At 39.3% G+C, this 17,794-nt stretch overlaps 1 protein-coding gene across 2 annotated transcripts in view; it reads right to left on the reverse strand.

The window, feature by feature from the left end:
* Positions 1–15,633, reverse strand: part of LOC145491435 (uncharacterized) — a 35,942-nt gene extending 20,309 nt beyond the window's left edge. The window contains exons 1-3 of one of the 2 annotated variants that reach the window (XM_081470626.1): positions 15,494–15,633; positions 4,875–4,981; positions 3,804–4,244 (exon numbers count right to left, since the gene is read on the reverse strand). In XM_081470626.1, the coding sequence (XP_081326752.1) occupies positions 3,804–4,244; positions 4,875–4,947 (514 nt within the window). In that variant the 5' untranslated portion in view covers positions 4,948–4,981; positions 15,494–15,633. Of the gene's footprint in view, positions 1–3,803; positions 4,245–4,874; positions 4,982–6,467; positions 7,053–15,493 lie in introns of those variants that run through there. The other variant, XM_081470627.1, reaches the window with a different exon arrangement.
* Between the last annotated feature and the right edge of the window lie 2,161 nt (positions 15,634–17,794).

Consider the following 17,794-nt stretch of genomic DNA (forward strand, 5'->3'; position numbering starts at 1 on the left):
ATCAAGACGTTTCTTATGGTAGTAAAATACTAATCCTCGAAAGTGGCGACAGAATAGAGATGCCTAATGTTGTGAGGGCAGCGACCAGATCTACAATGATTGAACAATGCTTGGAGTATTGCAAAGAACAATGTTACGAACCACTGAGTAGGTCAACTTTTTTCAAAATCCTGGAGGTTCGAGAGGCATCGCAGCGTAAGTCGCTCCAGGGCTTGGACAATACCGCAGCTGATGGCGCGGCGGGATTTCAGACTCTTGAGTCACTGGTTGAAACTCTTGAGAAAGGAGGAATGGAGAAACAGTGGTGTTTTGATGTTCGTGGAAAGCTCAGAGATGCAAAACGCTATCTCAAGACTGACTTCCGCGTACATTGCCAGCTACATGATTCTGACCACTGTCGACATTTTTCGCTTAGTGATCCTGTCGAAGCCGATTTCCAACAACCCTACTCTCATGAGCACGTATTCAGTCGCGATGACTGCCAAGGGATGAAGAATGTACTGCAGGAAGTCAGACTGGGGATCGAAGGGTCATCCTGGACACCTTACAGTTCAGAACAACGAGAGGATCTGCTATATGATTTTGATCGCGCAGAGTCAGACATCTTGGTGTGGAAAGCCCACGTTATTCGTTCGATAAACCAGGAAGAGGCTAAACAAGATGCACTTAGATCAGCCGACGACACGTCAGCTATCCTAATAATGGACTGGGCCATGAAATTTCTTCAAATTAGATGTCGTGAGAGGCAGTCCGATTGATTTGGAAAACGAGGCCTTAGCTGGCCCATATCAACGGTCATAACTAAGAATGCTAGCACTGGGAAGGTTGAGCTGAAATCATATGCGCATATCTTTGATTCGTGCCAGCAGGACTGGTATGCAGTCTGTTCAATCATTGAAAACACACTGGAGGTTGTAAAAAAGGATCACCCCCAGATTACCCAAGTGAGTCTTAGGAGTGACGAAGCAGGCTGTTACCACAACAACTTCCTCTTGGCGGCCGTAAGAGATGCTGGGAAACGAGTTGGCCTTACTGTCACGCAGTATGACTTTCCGAGCCACAGTACGGAAAAGATGTGTGTGATAGAATCCTTTGTCCGATGAAATCAGCGATCCGACGATATTGCAGTGAGGGAAACGACGTTCTCTCTACAAAGGGCATGTGTACAGCGCTTTCCGAACGTCCTGTTCGAGGCACAACTGCTTGCGTTTGCACAGTAAATGAGACTCAAAAAACACTCGAGGTAAATAAAGTGGATGGTTTCAGTAGGTATCATTACTTTAAATTTGAATTAAATGGAATTCGGGTGTGGAGAGCTTATGGCGTAGGGAAAGGTAAAGTAATTCCCTATCAAGACATCATCGTAAAGCCCCAAGGTCCAAAAGATCTTGTTGTAGATGTAGACTTTTTCGCAGTCAAGGAAACTCGATTCCATAGGGCTACGTCAAGTGATGACGAACAAAGCAGCGGTCTCTTCTTCTGCTCTGAGCCTGGATGTCAGATGGTGTTTAAGAAATTCAGCGAGCTTGAGAGTCATCTTGATGTCGGCGAACACCGCCAAGTACGCGGGGGCTCCGAAACAGTGTATGACAAACTCAGAAGAGACTGGGCCGAAAAATTCCTTACTGTTGACAACAATGAGGAAACCGGCCGCGCACTTGTGGTACATAGAGATGAGCAAAGTGACAAAAATGAAGCTTCTGGTTCTTGTAGTGACTTACAGCTTGGCTGGGCTTTACACAAGCCTCGAAGTCAAGCTGTGCGGTTTACGGATGAGGTTAAACAGTACCTAACCACGAAATTCGACCTCGGAGAGAGAACTGGCAACAAAGCAGATCCCGGAAAAGTGGCTGCAGACATAAGAACATCGAGGAAACCAGATGGTTCGCGGATGTTTGAAAGAAAAGACTGGCTAACGAAGAGTCAAGTGCAAGGCTTCTTCTCGAGACTGGCGGCCACACGTAGAAGACAGGGGAACCAAGAGGTGCAGATAGAGGACGTGTACGCAGAGGATGAAGAGCAAGAAAGGCATGGGGTACTGGAGAATGTAACCCCCCGACTCAGTCCTAGACATCCAATCTGCTATGATTCCTACTGCCTGTGCGACCTCTCACGAGACGAGAAACTAGACAGTTTCAGTGTAGTTATGCTGAAGGAGATACTTAGATATTTTGAAGTTCCCTTTGCTTCAAAAGATCGGGAAAAGAATTTGGTACTTAACCTATCCAAATTCTCAGAAGGATGTGAATGTCGCCGTTAGGAAAACAAGTTCACAAAATGTCTTTTTCAGGATGTATTGGGCGTTGTACATACGGCTTAACAATTTTTTTCTTTTTGTTGAACTAAACACTATTTCAAAGAAAATGAAGCCAAAGATAGAAAGCGTATAATTCAGCGTGAAAATCTTGCAGTCATTGTTATTGCAACTTTAAAACAACGCGGTAAGAATGTCCGTGACATGCTAAAAATAACTTAGACATTCCAGCGTGCTACAATGTAGACGACTGAAATCTACATTTTCTTTAGACTCTCGCTACAGCTGAAGTAACTAGTGAACAATAATATTTCCTTTCTAGGCGTTAAATTATATGATAAACGGTTCTAGTTGTTAAATATGAGTGTCCTTTTACTTATAGTCCAAACCTTAATTATTTAACTGAATTTTAGAAACAGCTTTTAGGCCAGACAGAAGATAACTTAAACCGCAGCCGCTCATTTTAGCTTATAACTTCCCAATTGGAAGAATATTTCGTGAATTTAAGGCTTTTCATGCCTTATCCAGAGCAAAAAGCACGTTTTGAGAATATTTCCTTCGAGGTAATATTTCATGCGGGAAAATTGAGAATTTATGTGGGAAACTTAGGAACAATAATCGGTGCAAAACTGTGTCACGCAAGCTTTCGCGTCTAAATATTAGCTATGTGGACCGTACTCCTGTAGTTCCAAAAGGTTAGTGCCCAAAGTTTTCTTTCCTGTTCTCGGTACACTAGCCCTAGTACTAAAACTGAGTATTAGTCAGGGCTCCAGATTACGTTATACTTTTGAGAAATACTTCTTCAACCAGCAGCATGCCCGCTGAAATTTTGCGAAGGCTATCTGTAGGGCATTTTCAAAAAATCATAATTAATTTTTCTTGAGCCCGATTTTAAATATTTTACCGTTAATCGAAAGAAAAAACACGAAATAAAATTGTCTATAAGTTTTATTGTATTTGAGTAAAAGCGTAATTTTTCAGCTCCTTCAGCACAACGCCTAAATTTGACTCGAAACAGAACGGCTTTTACGGTTTTGGACCGTATTCGGAAATCGTCGCCAGAAATATTGAAAAATAGCACTTAAAGCCAAATTATTGCTATTTTTGTTTATCATATGGACTCACACAGAAAATTTGAAGAAATTCTGTTTTCGGCCGAAAATCGAGTGGTCGGTTCTTACACGGACAGCCTCTTAAAAGCTTTCAGTTCAACGATATTCCAGGTATAAAGGAGGAAATCTAGTGACCCAAGCATACTTGAAATTTTTCCCGTTACAACGATATAGTAATTAATATCACATACCGTGAAAGAGTGACAAACACCTAACAAACACTGCATAAACTGTGGATGTTCATGATGTTATGTTAACGATATGATTTTGTTGTCCCCTTGCCATATAGTAACTGATCAAGATTCACAGTCTAGAATGACGAACCTACTCAGTATTGGAAGATTCCGACCTAACCGTTTTATGTAGTTGTTTGAGAGTACGTTTCGATAAGTTTACAACAATGGCTGAAACCGGGAATAGAGAAACTGAATACTTACTGGTCTTGATAAGTCTCTCCTCCTTACTAATACGTCTCCTGCAGATGAATCTGGTAGCGTAATGATTTTCTGCGCTGATCCAGTGAGCATCATTAGGTATTCCAAACACGCGAGTCGAACTGTGTCGACCACTATTATCATGTCTGACGAAGGCGTTTGGCCATGTCTTATCGGTAAAATTGGTTTGTTCCCATCCATCGTCTGGTTTAATAGAGCTTTCCTTGCATTTCCAGCTGCTATCTGTGACCGCTCCGTTACTAAACACTCCTAGAAATCCACCGAACCCATTTGGCCCGTTGTAAACGAACACGGTAATTACCTTCGTCTCGCGTGGGAATGAAAACCATCTTGCCTTATTCCAGGCACCGCCGTTGTAGCCAACGAGACGTCCGTCCGCGAAAACTGTGAGATTATCGTCACCAGTTAAAATGCCAGCAAAATCTGAAAAAGTGAATAAATAATTATATAATAGCACTATTTAAAAATGTGTGAACTGTCGTAGATTTTTTTGTCTAACGGCCCAAGTTCAATTTTAATTGAAGGCGGCATTTATATAAAAACATCAGAGAAGGTTGTTCACTTCATGTTTTACATAAATCATCCGTCCAACCTCGTTTCCCTCTCGCTCTTGGGGGCGATGAGAGAGAGCCTGAGGAAGAGGTTGTCCCCCGGCATCACATACACCCGCTATCCATCCAAAGAGCACCTTAACACTAATGTTCAACATAGGTAATAGAGGGAAATGGTTAAGAAACCCGGTAGACATCAAAGAAGCAAACAAACAGGCTAAGATTTATATCGGAAGGTCCTTGACTCTGCATTCACATCTTTTCTGTTATGCTCATAGACTATGTATGACCTACATGATAATCGCAATGCTTCTATCGGTTAGTTGTATGAGCACACATAACCACCTTCAGAACAGGACAATAAAGAACTTTGTTTTGTGCACTTGACTGACTAAAAACTCAAAGCTGATCTCGATAAGTAGTTGAAAGGGTAACTACGTGTTTGTCATAAACACAGGTGACTCAAATCATTTTTTTTTTCTTTTTCTCTGAGTTCATTTACCTGTTGCATTCGTTTGGCTTGACATACTGATATTTATACACAGCCATAAGATACCGACGAAGACTGGAGACATTCTGTCTTCAGTAACCGGATGCAGATGCCATTAGCTGAAATAAGAGTGTAAAAAGAAGTCGATTGCTTATATGTTTTTGTTTTCATATAAATTAATAATCAATAACGCATCATTGCAAAGCATTTAAAACAGTAAGACATGCAATATCAAACCGGAGGAGGAAGGGCGCGAAATTGAACGTTGAGGAATGTCAAGCTCTTTGAGGCATGCCGAATATCACGCTATAACGAACAGCTTGTTAGCACTAACACTCGGCTCAACTTTACATTGATATAGTGGAAGACTATGCTTGTGATTCACTACTTTTGGCCTTGTTCCTTGGTGAATATTCTAGTTCCACCTTAAATGATGTTGCGTTAAAACGAGCATTCCTTGGAATATTCCTTATTCTTTTTCTTTTTGTCCCTTTACAGGTTCAAGATTGATGGCAATATATCTCCCGTTTGTTTATCAGTCCGCCATCGTCCTCTACACCATCGAAGCGCTTATTGACATTGTTTTTCGCAAGTACCAGAATTTTGTATAACTTTGACGAGATTTGTGTTACAGCAAGAAAACTTTGAATCGCCTTGATATTTGATTTGCCATCATACACATGCAGATTATTACTTTGTCAAGACAGGAGCTGTCTGTAAAGCGCCATGAGCTATGGATATGGCGCTATACAAATCTATTATTATTATTATTATTATTATTATTATTATTATTATTATTATTATTATTTCCAGAAGCTAGGTGAAGTAAATTAAGGGAAGTCGTAGCAAGAAAGGCTGAAGTAGGCTCTAACTAGGCATATCGTTGACGTATGCAAGCAACAAATCAACTGACTGTCACGATGTTATATACCTGTCCTCGCTGTATACATTAGTGATTGACAAAAACATAATGAGTTTTGCTTTAGAATTGGAACAGCTTTGAACACTTTTTCAAATCACAATTGTTTGTTGGCGTGCAGAGAAATGTGCTATTTCTTTCTCATTTACGGCCATTCTGTTTTCCTTTTTCTAAAAGTCATGAGGACATTTCAAATTAGTTTTTATTTCCACGATATGTATTACTCTGACGCGTGGAACATTGATCAAACCTTCTCAAACTCATTAATAATTCATAACGATGACGCAATCGGATTGCATCCATTCGGTCAGGTGCATGTATGTCGTTAACCAATGAACATACCGATCAAGACACATTTGATTAGTTTAAAAACTGATCAGGACACTAATCAAGAAACTGGAATTTTCATCAGTCTTTGTAATGCTAAATACAGCATATTCCCGGCTTGACTCATGCGGCAAAATATTATTCCTTCTTAGACACTGTTACATTGATTGAACAGTTTTTGAATTTTCTTTCTTGAAAACAACATCCTTTAAAGCAATAGATTCGTCTTGTTTCTCTGTGGTAGAATATGTACTTGTACGAACTACACTTGGACCGAGGATATTTGAAACTTTTAATTAGGCATATTATCTTCCGTAGGCTGTTCGTACTGAAACAATGCATTAGAACGATGTCCTTACCTGTCGCGCATCAATTTTTCTTTAAGCTGGAATGGAGTCATTCACCAAAACCTTTTCTTGAGAAGTCGTTAATTTGGGAACGCGAAATCGTACTGATCCGGAGTGGAGCTCCATCACGCGGGGTTATGTTAATTTGCTACTAATTCTACCTTTAAAACTTACCCGCATGACAGTATGTTTAATATTTATTGCATTTACCATATGAATAAGAAGCAAACAATCGCCTATTGAGCACGCCTTATAAGAACCTATTTTTCTCAAATAATTTTTACTAAATTCCCGCACGAGTTCGATGAGCCATATCAAAAACTTTGCTTCGTTTTTCATCAAGAGTTCCAAACACATCGAAACAATAAAAGCCCTCCGCCTTCGGCGTGGTGATTTCATCTCTTTCTCGGTGTTTGGAACCCTTGATGAAAAACTCGCACTCGTTTTTCATCTATTAGTTAACCTTGAACTTTGCAGCTGCTTATATATTTTGCTTTCTCGTTGTTTGGCAAGTAATAAGAGAACCTCGCAACTTTTCTGACGGGTGCTCTTTGACTGTTGGCTTCTTTCATTCAAAGAAGTTGACAAGTCAGTTCAATTGAAAATGTTTTGAAATTGAAAATTGGAAATTGGAAATTTGCGTTAAAATTTTCAAATGAATTCTGCTTTCAAAGCCCAATTGGTTGTTGGCGTGCAGAGAAATGTGCCATCTCTTTCTGAGTTACGATATTTTCTTTTTCTTTTTCTAAAAATTAAGGAGGGCTTTTTAAATTAGTTTTTATTTCCACAAAATGTGTTACTCTGACGTGTGTAACCTTGATCAAAATTTTAAGACTCTCTGTCGACCGAAATGCTTTGCGACGGTTTGTTTTTGTTTTGATTTTGTCGCTGAAGAAAAATGTTAAAGGAATCGAAAGGATTCGAAGCATTAGGTGACCTAAAATATAATTTACTGGTAAAAACTGATATTTGGCTTACAACTACTGTATGTATTTTGAAAATCTGACTTGTTAGCTACAAGTCCTTGCCCTCCGTACGTCCGTTCGCCAAGCCCCATACCTCGGAAAATAAGAGAGTAGCACCATTACCATAGGTAAATCTTTGATAATGGACATCCATGTTATAATTAATTGACAGCTGTCAAAACAAGGTATTCTCTGACCAGTACCGCGTGACCATACCGCGGGCTCAGGTCAAAAGCTCATCGAGTTCCATCATATATATCAGATCTTTTTAATCGTAACACGAGTAGGTATAACCTTAGGAATGCAGACGATTTTTCTATACCAAGATGTAATACCGTTACATACGGGAGACATAGTTTATGATATATGGGACCTTTCATTTGGTCGAAGCTGCATAACTCTATTAAATTGGCCGAGTCCTTAAATGCTTTTAAAAGTCAAATCAGGGCGCTCGACCTGTCAGACGTTGTATCGCAATATAAATGTAAAGCCCGGGTCAAACGCCGTACTTCACATGAGCCGAACCCAATTTAACCAATTAGGCTCATGTGAAGTTCGCCGTTTGACCCAATTAAGTTCGACTGATTTTATTTGGAGTGGCTGAGACGTTCTTCACGCCTGGCCAGCCATGAATAACACCTGAAGACCGACTTTGGGTCAAATGCCGATCTTCACATGAGTCGAACCAAACGCATAATCAAAGGTCTAAAGGCGCCATTTTGACTTTACCTTGAAAAAACCACTGACCAGCAAGACCGCTTTGGTTATTTGTTTGATGTAGTAGTTCGGTTCGACTGAATTAAGTGCGACGTTTGACAGGCGTTCTTTCAATTATTTGAGTCGACCCAAACTATCATTAGGTTCGGCTCATGTGAAGTGCGGCGTTTGACCCGTGCCTAAGGATTGCTATTTATGTAGCGATTAGTTTTTGTCGATTTTGTAAACTGTATTTATATAGGTTTTCTTTTCTTTTATTGTACATATACTAGATTGTAAACTTATTTTATTTATTTATGGAGTAATGTAGATAGGTGTCCCCAATTAGTTTTTATTTGTGAAAACTAGAAAGACTGACTCGATAATAAAGTTATTATTATTATCATTAGGTTGCGTCTTTTTTGAAGTTGACCGCTGACAGGAGCCATAATCGGGGACGGAGACCGTAAGCGCGCCATTTCTTGTATTGGGGCTGTCCCCATGATATGGGAAATTTTTTCTATTTTTTAGAACAAATTGCGCCATCATGTGCTGCACACGCGCGTGCATGCTGCGAGGATTTTTGCGGATGTAGCGCGGGGAAATGGCGTCCGAAATTCCCGAAATGTTTGATGCTTTTGGCCCACAACTCAATACGTTCATGTCTATTGGAATTTTACTTCAGTATTTTCGTCGTAAACTGCTCCAGTTTGAGTGAAGTAAGCCGACAGTGTCGAATTTAGTTATGTCCCGCTTTATATCACTGACCGACTGACCAAGTTGTGTTCCGCTGCTTCTTTCAAAAGAGCTCCACATTACTCCACTCTAAGTTTCACATATGTTGTCCCCTCATTTTCTCTTGCACTGCAAAAAGCTAGTTGGATATATTTGGATATAGCAGCGTTTCAGGACTTGTAAGTTTCCCTCCTCTTGCCACACGCTTGCGAGGATTTCGCCAGAGTCTATCTCGACGGAAAAGTAAAACAAAATAATTGCAAGTTTGGGTTTGGCCTGAATTGTAAGCAACGCTTGATATTTTATCAAGGCCCAATAAGTGACAAAAAAGTTTATGTCTGTCGGATGCTGCTCAATTTTGTTTGTGTAAAAATTCAATAAATTGTCTGTTGTCGATGAATAACAGCCCGCCGATGAGTGTTTTGTACTGTCAGTAAAACATAACAAATTGGACTTTCCCACTTTCGTTTGAAAACGTACATCGAACTCATATAACATCTCTAGTTTTTAAATATGTTTAAGGTTGATAAATGTCTGAGAACATATTAAAAGCTTAGCTGAATACAGCAGAAATAATCAACGAAGTTACGATGACTCTTTCTGTAATCAACTCAAATAACGATTTCGATTTTGTTGGTTGAGTTATCAAAACTCCTTGTCTATTTTATTTTCGCAGTGTAAAATTTGACTATGTTAAAGAGACACACATGATGTTAGTAACTTTTGGCGTTGGTGAAAATTGTTGCAGCATCTCAGCACAAAAGACAACGAAAGAAATCTTCGTCAAGATTTGTTGACAGTTGAAAACACCGACTCGGACTTGAAAGTGCACGCGCTGCACTATACAAATGAGCTACTTAACGTACACGTCAGACTTTCCCTTCAAAAGCTGTTGCAAACTCGCCAAACAAACAGAAACAATAAGAAACTATCAAAAACAGGTTTGGTTATGATTAAACATTGTTTGGGAAACTCACAAATTAACTCGATACCAGAGTAAAGAGTTTTCTTACATAACTTTTCTTTACAGAACAAACGCAAAATCCCCATACAACTAGCGCGAGCAGATATTATTCATTCACAGGATATGCAGCGCGAAATTGAAGTCTTGTTTTCGACCCTGAAAAACTCACCTTTTCCATTATCTCAGAGCATAAAACTACATATAAGGGCCTTGGTTCTTATTCCTTGCCTTATTCCCTGCCATCACTGTGAAAAATCTGCAAGATAATCTCGCAACTCTCACCATTTGATCACGCAACGTGACAACAATTACGCGAGATCCCCGACACGTGCGTGGATCCGCCCGGATATATGACGTCAGGATGGCGGAATTTGCTCTAAAAATAGAAAAATTGTCCCATATCATAGGTGCGCGCGGATCCCAAGACTTACTTATGGCTCCTGCCGCTGACCAAGCGTGAGAACGAGCGCGAAGCGCGAGGCGAAAAAAATCCGCCTGTAGTCACACCATTGTTTCTGTTCTACCGCTCCCTTGAAATGATTGGCATGAAAGAATGAGAGTGAACACAACAGTTCAATTTACTGGCGCGAAAAAAATGTCTCAAGTAACCAATTTACAAATGTCTGCATGACGCAAAACAGTCAGCAGACGTTAGCGTCTAAATTAAGCTAGATTTAAATCATGTGGTGCCAAAACGAACAAAAGAAGTATAGACCTAAACATCGAGCTCAGAAGACGAAAAGTTCGAACAAATCCAGGATGCAAGAAACATAACTTTGATGACACAGAACGGATCTCTAAGATTCTCGAAGTAACATAGCAGCAATCTCTGGCGACGCCGTACAAAGCTAAATATGATCCGTGGTAACAAACCGCACACTTAACACAGTTTTAATCTAACAACCGGGCCCTGCATCACAATATAGAATGCAAGTAATCAACATTGATGATCACCGACTTTGTCCCTCCAGAGCGAATAATTAAAGAGATACAACATACATTTGTGCAATAGAAATGAGGCAAGACAAACCACACTTTAGTCGGCACATGGCAGATTACAGAGGTGTCAAACTCCACAAAGCGATAGATAACAGCTAAAACTATGCAGAGCTCTGACCTCTATAACAGTCCAACGGCTCTACTCTACTTTTAAAAAAGTCATCCTGATAACACAACATTAAGTGCCCTTCAGAAACAGTGACGGGCAAAATAAAAGGTTGAGAGGCTGGAATTTACAAGAGAATGGTAAATGTAGAAATGTCACAATCGAGCCGTAGGAGTCTGTGTAGGCCTGTCACCCGAATCTAACACATTTTGTTTTTTCTCGCGTCTGACGTCACATGGCTTAAAGCAACCAATTAGCAAAAACCGTTCGCCTGGCGAACGGTTGAAAGAGCATAAACAATTGGGTGACTACAGGGGAATTTTTCTCGCCTCGCGCTTCACGCTCGTGTACCGCGCTAGAGCCCGCTAATCCACCTGTTCTGCAGGCTAATATTGCGTGCGTAATTTCTACAATCTAAGGAATACTTATTAGGTATGGTTTGTGAAAAGTTAACTGGAAAAAATAGTGAAACCACACACTGAACAATCATGCGCTCACAATTGATTATCTTTTGAGTTTCTGATCCAGTGAAAAAATATCCTGTTATCATTCATGGTTAATTATTTAATCAGGAACTCTGCTTTTAGGGTTAGCTAAATCTACATGTTATTTGCTTTCAGAAGCATATATACAGAATTCACGGTGCTTACAATGTTTAGCATACTTCTTAGTCGTGATGTAGAATAGAGCTTTTAATAATAATAATAATAATAATAATAATAATGACAATGACAATGACAGTGACAACGACAACGACAACGACAACGACAACGATAACGATAACGATAATGATAATGATAATGATAATGATAATGATAATGATAATGATAATGATAATGATAATGATAATGATAATGATAATGATAATGATAATGATAATGATAATGATAATGATAATGATAATAAATAATGGTAATAGGACTGAGTGGAGTCCAATTCGGTCTGTAACCATACGAGTGATTAACGAAATTCGACGACCACGAAGCGGGAGTCCGATTTGTTAATCACGAGTATGATTACAGACTAAATTGGACGACGCGAAGCCCTGTTACTGAATTAATCAAAACTATGACAAAATTCGAGAAACGAACAAACCATCGATTGAGCGCTGAACGATTAAACGTCGTTATGAATGCTGAAAAACACAGCAGTTTACTCAAGTTAACTCAGTTTACTCAAGTGCACCGCAACAGCGCGCGCAAAATGACACGTACTGTCCAATTACAAGCATGACGCGTGCACTGTCCAATTAATGCTCAAATCGGGCTGCTGATAGCCAAGTAAGTTCGAGAATTTTGTTATAGTTTTGATAATAATAATAATAATAATAATAATAATAATGACAATATTCATGAAAAACTACTCGATGCTGATTGGCTGAGAGTAGTGCAGTTCAAGTGTAACACCAGTGCAAATTACACATCATAATTCTGGATTATGATTGGCTGAAAGACAATAGGAAATTTTCTAAGCCAATGATATCACGTAGAATGATGACGAAGATTTTGTGCTGAAACTTTGAAAAACGTTTTCTCAAATAAGAAAAAATGGCTTCAAGAAAGATTTTCGGCATTTCGTCAAAGCGAATTTTTCATGTTTGTGTTATTAATAAATAATCATACGGTTTTTCTCGTTCAATTTGGAATTAATTTGCACTTGTGAGTTTTTCAAAAAGCTGAAATTGAACTCGCCGAATTGGTTCGTGCAATTTCAGCTTTTTGAAAAACTCACAAGTGCCAATTTAATTCCAAATTTAACTGGAAACCGTATGATTACCTGTACTAATATTAAAGTTAATGGCCAACGTCTCGGCGTCATCGTGGCACCAGTCTCAAGGCAAAGGGAATAAATTAATGCAAATATTTGATCTCTATACTTTACAGTCTCTACAAATTAGCATCATAACAAAGGATCCCAAATTCTTCAAGTGAATACCTTTGCGCGAATCGAATAGAAATAGTTTGCCTTGAGAAAGGTGACGCCGATGACGCCGAAACGTCGGCTGTTAACTTTAATATCCGCTTGCTTATGTTTTAAGAAATAATAATTTTTCCATAAATGTCTAAAAGCAATTTACGGTGTGCGTAGTAAAATAGAATTATAAAACCTAAGACAAAATTTACAAGTTCATCACTGGTGTATGAATTAAAATTAAGTGCTTATTCTAAGTGTTGAATTACAATTAGTAACTAGAAAAGACTGGCACACACCTGTCGAAAACAAGTCACGTACGTATACTAAAACGTTTTCAGTTCGCTCTTTTAGCAATAAAAAGTTTTCTTTCCAGGAATAAAACGCCGCAAATAAATCACTTTTCATCGAAATGAATTTCAAGAAATCTCGCCAAAGTTAACCTCAAATTGGATAAATCCCCAAGCGATGCGATAGCTTTTTCTGAACGCTATCAATGCGTAGGAAAATTCAATTCACTGTCACTTACTGCAGCAAACGGGAGTATATTTTCTCATATCCGAGTACATCGTAACTGTTTCTTCGGCGATCCTAGACAGATTTTCTCCGATAATTCTCTAGAAGAACGTCTATGGTCTGTTCCTTCCAGCGAGGTTCTTCACAGTCGCTATGGCCGAAGTCACATCGTACCGGCCTTTCTTTAGTTTCTTAAACAGGTGAAAAACTAATAATTTGCGATCAAATATTCTCCTCAATGCCAAGGATGATAATGAATCTTGCCTTTAACGGCCATAAATGTAGCACAATCCAGATGGATACCTCGAATTATAAAGGATTGAAAAGCGAAACAATCGACAACAACAAATTTGAAGTTTCGTAGACCACGAAACCTCCAACGACGCGCGCGATGCATGTCGGTCGACAGAGAGTCTTTAAACCTTCACCTTTGCAGCTGCTTACATTTTGGTTTCTCCTTGTTTGACAAGTAAGATAACCTCGGAAATCTTTTGACGGTTTGTCTCTGACTGTTAGCTGTATGAGAAGATATCTGATTTCATTCAAAGAAGTCAAAGAGTCACTGAAAATATCAAGTCTCATTAAGGGCAGAGAGTACTCTCTTATAATATTACAAACTATATAGATAAGTGTAGCGCCATTTTGTCTTTATTTTTTCGTTTTTTTGAGCCCTTTCGGTATGAAATACCATCTCAATTTTACCATCAAAAATGCCAAAGTTTGGTCTAAAATAAAAAATTCAAATAATTCAAGTAAAGTGCTGTAAAACCCCACCACAAATATCGGGAGAATCCCCTCCTCGACTAAGAGGAAGTCCAGGCTTTGAAGAATGGCGTGTGTAAAATACTACATGTGACCGTTGTTGCTATTTTCCGTCGAAGCCAATCAAAAATATAAAGACAAGTAAACATTTGGTGCTGTAGATTTTAAGAAAGGCGCTATTTCTCCAATGTCAGCAATGGGCATCATGTTTACAATTTAAAATGAAAAATTTTAAACAGAAAGTTAAAAAAATAAATATCTTGTCAGAAATGAAGTTATGCCGACGGATTAGCTCAGTTTGACGAAGTTAAAGCACCGACAACCAGCACGTAGGGCGGATAACGATCACTTATTTATCATAAACTTCTGACAGGTGCACTGGCCCCAACGGAGAGCTTGTACACAAGAGATTTTAATCTCCTCCGATTTCTAAACAGAATTGTTACCTCAAACTTTCGTGACATGGAAAACTTTAATGCCTGTTAGGGGTATCGAATAATCCCATTCAATTTAAAAGTGCTCGGAAAATTTGGCCTTTGCGCAAATTGCTCGCAAAATTGGGTGAGTGCTTGCTTGCTCGTGCTCGGAAAATTTTTGCAACTTCTCGCATGCAAGGATTCTCGTTAATGGCAAAACTGGGTAACTTTGGGGAAAAGTGAACGCGCTAAAACGGAATGTTTCTGGAAACATGCTTCTGTAGGTTTTGCTGACGCACATAAAAATTCTACGCTAAAGGTCAAGGCACCCGCAAAGGTAGAAAGTAATCTAGAAACATGAAGCCATGAAGAATACTACTATTACTATTGTCCTGTTTCGCGCTAGGTGTCAGCCAGATAACTTGGCGCAGACAAAATTTCCTTTTAATAAAAGAGAGATTCCGTTGCTCGCGAGACAACTTTGATCACTGCTCTTGCTCGCAAAAATAAACGCACTACTCGCATGCTCGCAAATGCTCGCAAACTGACCATTCGATACTCCTCCTGTTGTTTTCGGATTGATGAAAATGTCCTAGGGATTTTGGGAAATAAACAAAGAAAGTCTAATAAAATCGAGAAAACCAAGCCGCCTAAAGACCCGAGTTGTTCAAAAGGTGGATAACGCTATTAAAGTACTGTCCAGTTCCATATCGTGGCTTGTTTTCTCAACACTTATCCACTGGATAGCGATTTATCCGGTGGATAGGGTTATCCAGCCTTCGAAAAACTGGCGCCAGAGCTTTAAAACCACTCCAGATAGACTAAAACAGCGTTTTAAAGCCAGATGCAAGTTTACAGGTTTAAATTATTCACGGACGGATGTCAAACGCAATCATCTAGCTCGTTTTTAATTTTGGGTATTTAAACAAACTGCATTGAATGGGTCGAATGATTTTTGCAAAACCTACCTTCTTAGTTGGCAACCGGTTGTCAAGAGAAGCAATGCTGTTTTTGTGCCGTGGATTACTCAAATGGTGTTTTAGGATACTGTCTAGCTCTTAAATCAATAAATACACTAATGTTCCTAGGAAGACTACGGAGACACAGTGTCGATGGGTAATTACGTACCGACCATCTGTGTAATCGTATGATGCTTAGCATTAACTCGCTGAGACTTTAGATTTCATCTGCTGGTCATTGATACTGCAGACACAAGATAGCAGGGATTTTGGCCACACGATTCTCTAACTTCAGATGTCGCTGAAATGTTGCGTTTTTAATCCCGCATGACTTCAAGTTATTGCCAATAGTAGTTGGTCCCTACATGCGGCGTTAAAAAGTGTCGTTCTACAAGAAAGCAGTGCACTCTAGAGACAATTGTTGCTGGTAGTTAATTCAGTTTAAACAAACGACGAACTTTACTTTGCTAAAATTAGCCATTGTTTTAAAATTGAAGACAACCGAAACTTGCTTCTGTCAGTCGGCTAAAGAGATCTGTCAGTGCTTGAATGACATATTATTTCTCTCGTGTTTCAGCTGAGTAAATAAACAGGGCTGCAAAACAAGGCGCTTTTCGAAATCCAAAATACATAATCAAAGTTTTCTTACTCCGTACACTTTCGATACATTTAATGAATAATAATGATAAAAAAGAGAATGTAGACGATGTAACACATGCTTAACATAAAAACAAAAGTATAGGAGTCAGCGGGTAGAGTGATCATGTAGTATTAATTTTCACATGACAGGTTCGCGAACGTAATAGTATATAATTATTCACTTGATGTAATTTCGGTAGTGAATTGTCATCACTGAACCGGGGCCACCTGAGAGAATTGAGCCAATCACAGCAGTCAGACAGTTTGTCAGTCGGTTTTTCAGTCAGTCAGTCAGTCAGTCAGTCAGTCAGTCAGTCAGTCAGTCAGTCAGTCAGTCAGGCAGGCAGGCAGGCAGGCAGGCAGGAAGGTAGGCCTTGGCGGATTGCGATAGCATAAGTTTTGGCATAATTGGAGCGAAAAAGCATAAATTTTTAAACGAGCACTGCCACGGCATAATTAGCAAATTTTAGCACTTTTTGGAGCATAAATTCATAAAATTTAGTAAATATGGTGTATTTTCTACATAAATAAATTAAATTTAGGTAGTATGTTCTTGCAATGCGTGTTTTAGCCATGCTAATAGTAGTATTGACTTTGTTCTGACATGCTTAGTTACTAGGCCTCTTTTGGCGAATTCTGGGGAATTTAGCAATCAGCAGGACAGCGCTCTTGCAGACTATCTCCAGGCCAGCGTAATGTTGCAGTACAATAAGCGCTGATGTTGACTTGTGTATACTATTTGTATCCATGTTTATTCAAGCAATTATTGGTGCTGAAAGAACTCAGAACTGTCAAGATAAGCTGATTTACTTCGTGGCTTGATACTTTCAACGTTATAGTTCGCTATAGTTTGAGTTAGTTTAAATTAAGAGAGTACTATATTCTTTTGGTTCAGTCAGTATATCCAAGTGTGATCATTAAGTCGTTGAAGGCATTTTACAAACGATTCAGAGATGCGAGCAGCTAATTTGGACAGCTGAGGTCCGAGACAAACTGCCATAAAACACAAATAAATTTACAGCAAGAGTTTATTTGAAAAACATCATAATTTGGTGTCGTTATTGCGCGCCTATATGTACAGAATATACGTCATTTTGTGAGCATAATTTCGGAAATCAGGAAATCAGCTAGTAGCATAATATGCCACTTTTAGGAGCACAATCCGCTATAAGGCCTACAGGAAGGCAAGCAGGCAGGCAGTCAACCAGTCATTCATTCATTCATTCAGTCAGTCAGTCAGACAGTCAGTCAGTCAGTCAGTCAGACAGCCAGTCAGGTAGCCAGTCAGTCAGTCCGTCAGTCGGTCAGTCAGTCAGTCAGTCAATCAGTCAGTGATGAAAAAATGAATGATAAAACCTTCCATTGTTCCGTTTTTTCCAAATGTAACAAAAGGAAGCTAGGTCTATGGCCAAAACAACAGTCACAACATGGCAACGACAAAGAGAACGTCACCATGCCAAATAAAAGGTGCGTTATAAATAGTTGTACATTTCGTATCCATCCTCAGCAAAAAGAGAACGTGAACTTAGAGTGGCCATTTTTCGTATTTTCCTTTGGAATTATACTCTGTCATTACATATTAAGACGGGACAAGCTTGTAGACCTATAGGCCCACTGATTCCGACATTTGGAGGTGAAACAGAAATTCATTTTTTAATGGGCGTCGTCCTG

This window comes from Orbicella franksi, chromosome 6, assembly GCF_964199315.1.
Source record: "Orbicella franksi chromosome 6, jaOrbFran1.1, whole genome shotgun sequence".
Taxonomy (NCBI): domain Eukaryota; kingdom Metazoa; phylum Cnidaria; class Anthozoa; order Scleractinia; family Merulinidae; genus Orbicella; species Orbicella franksi.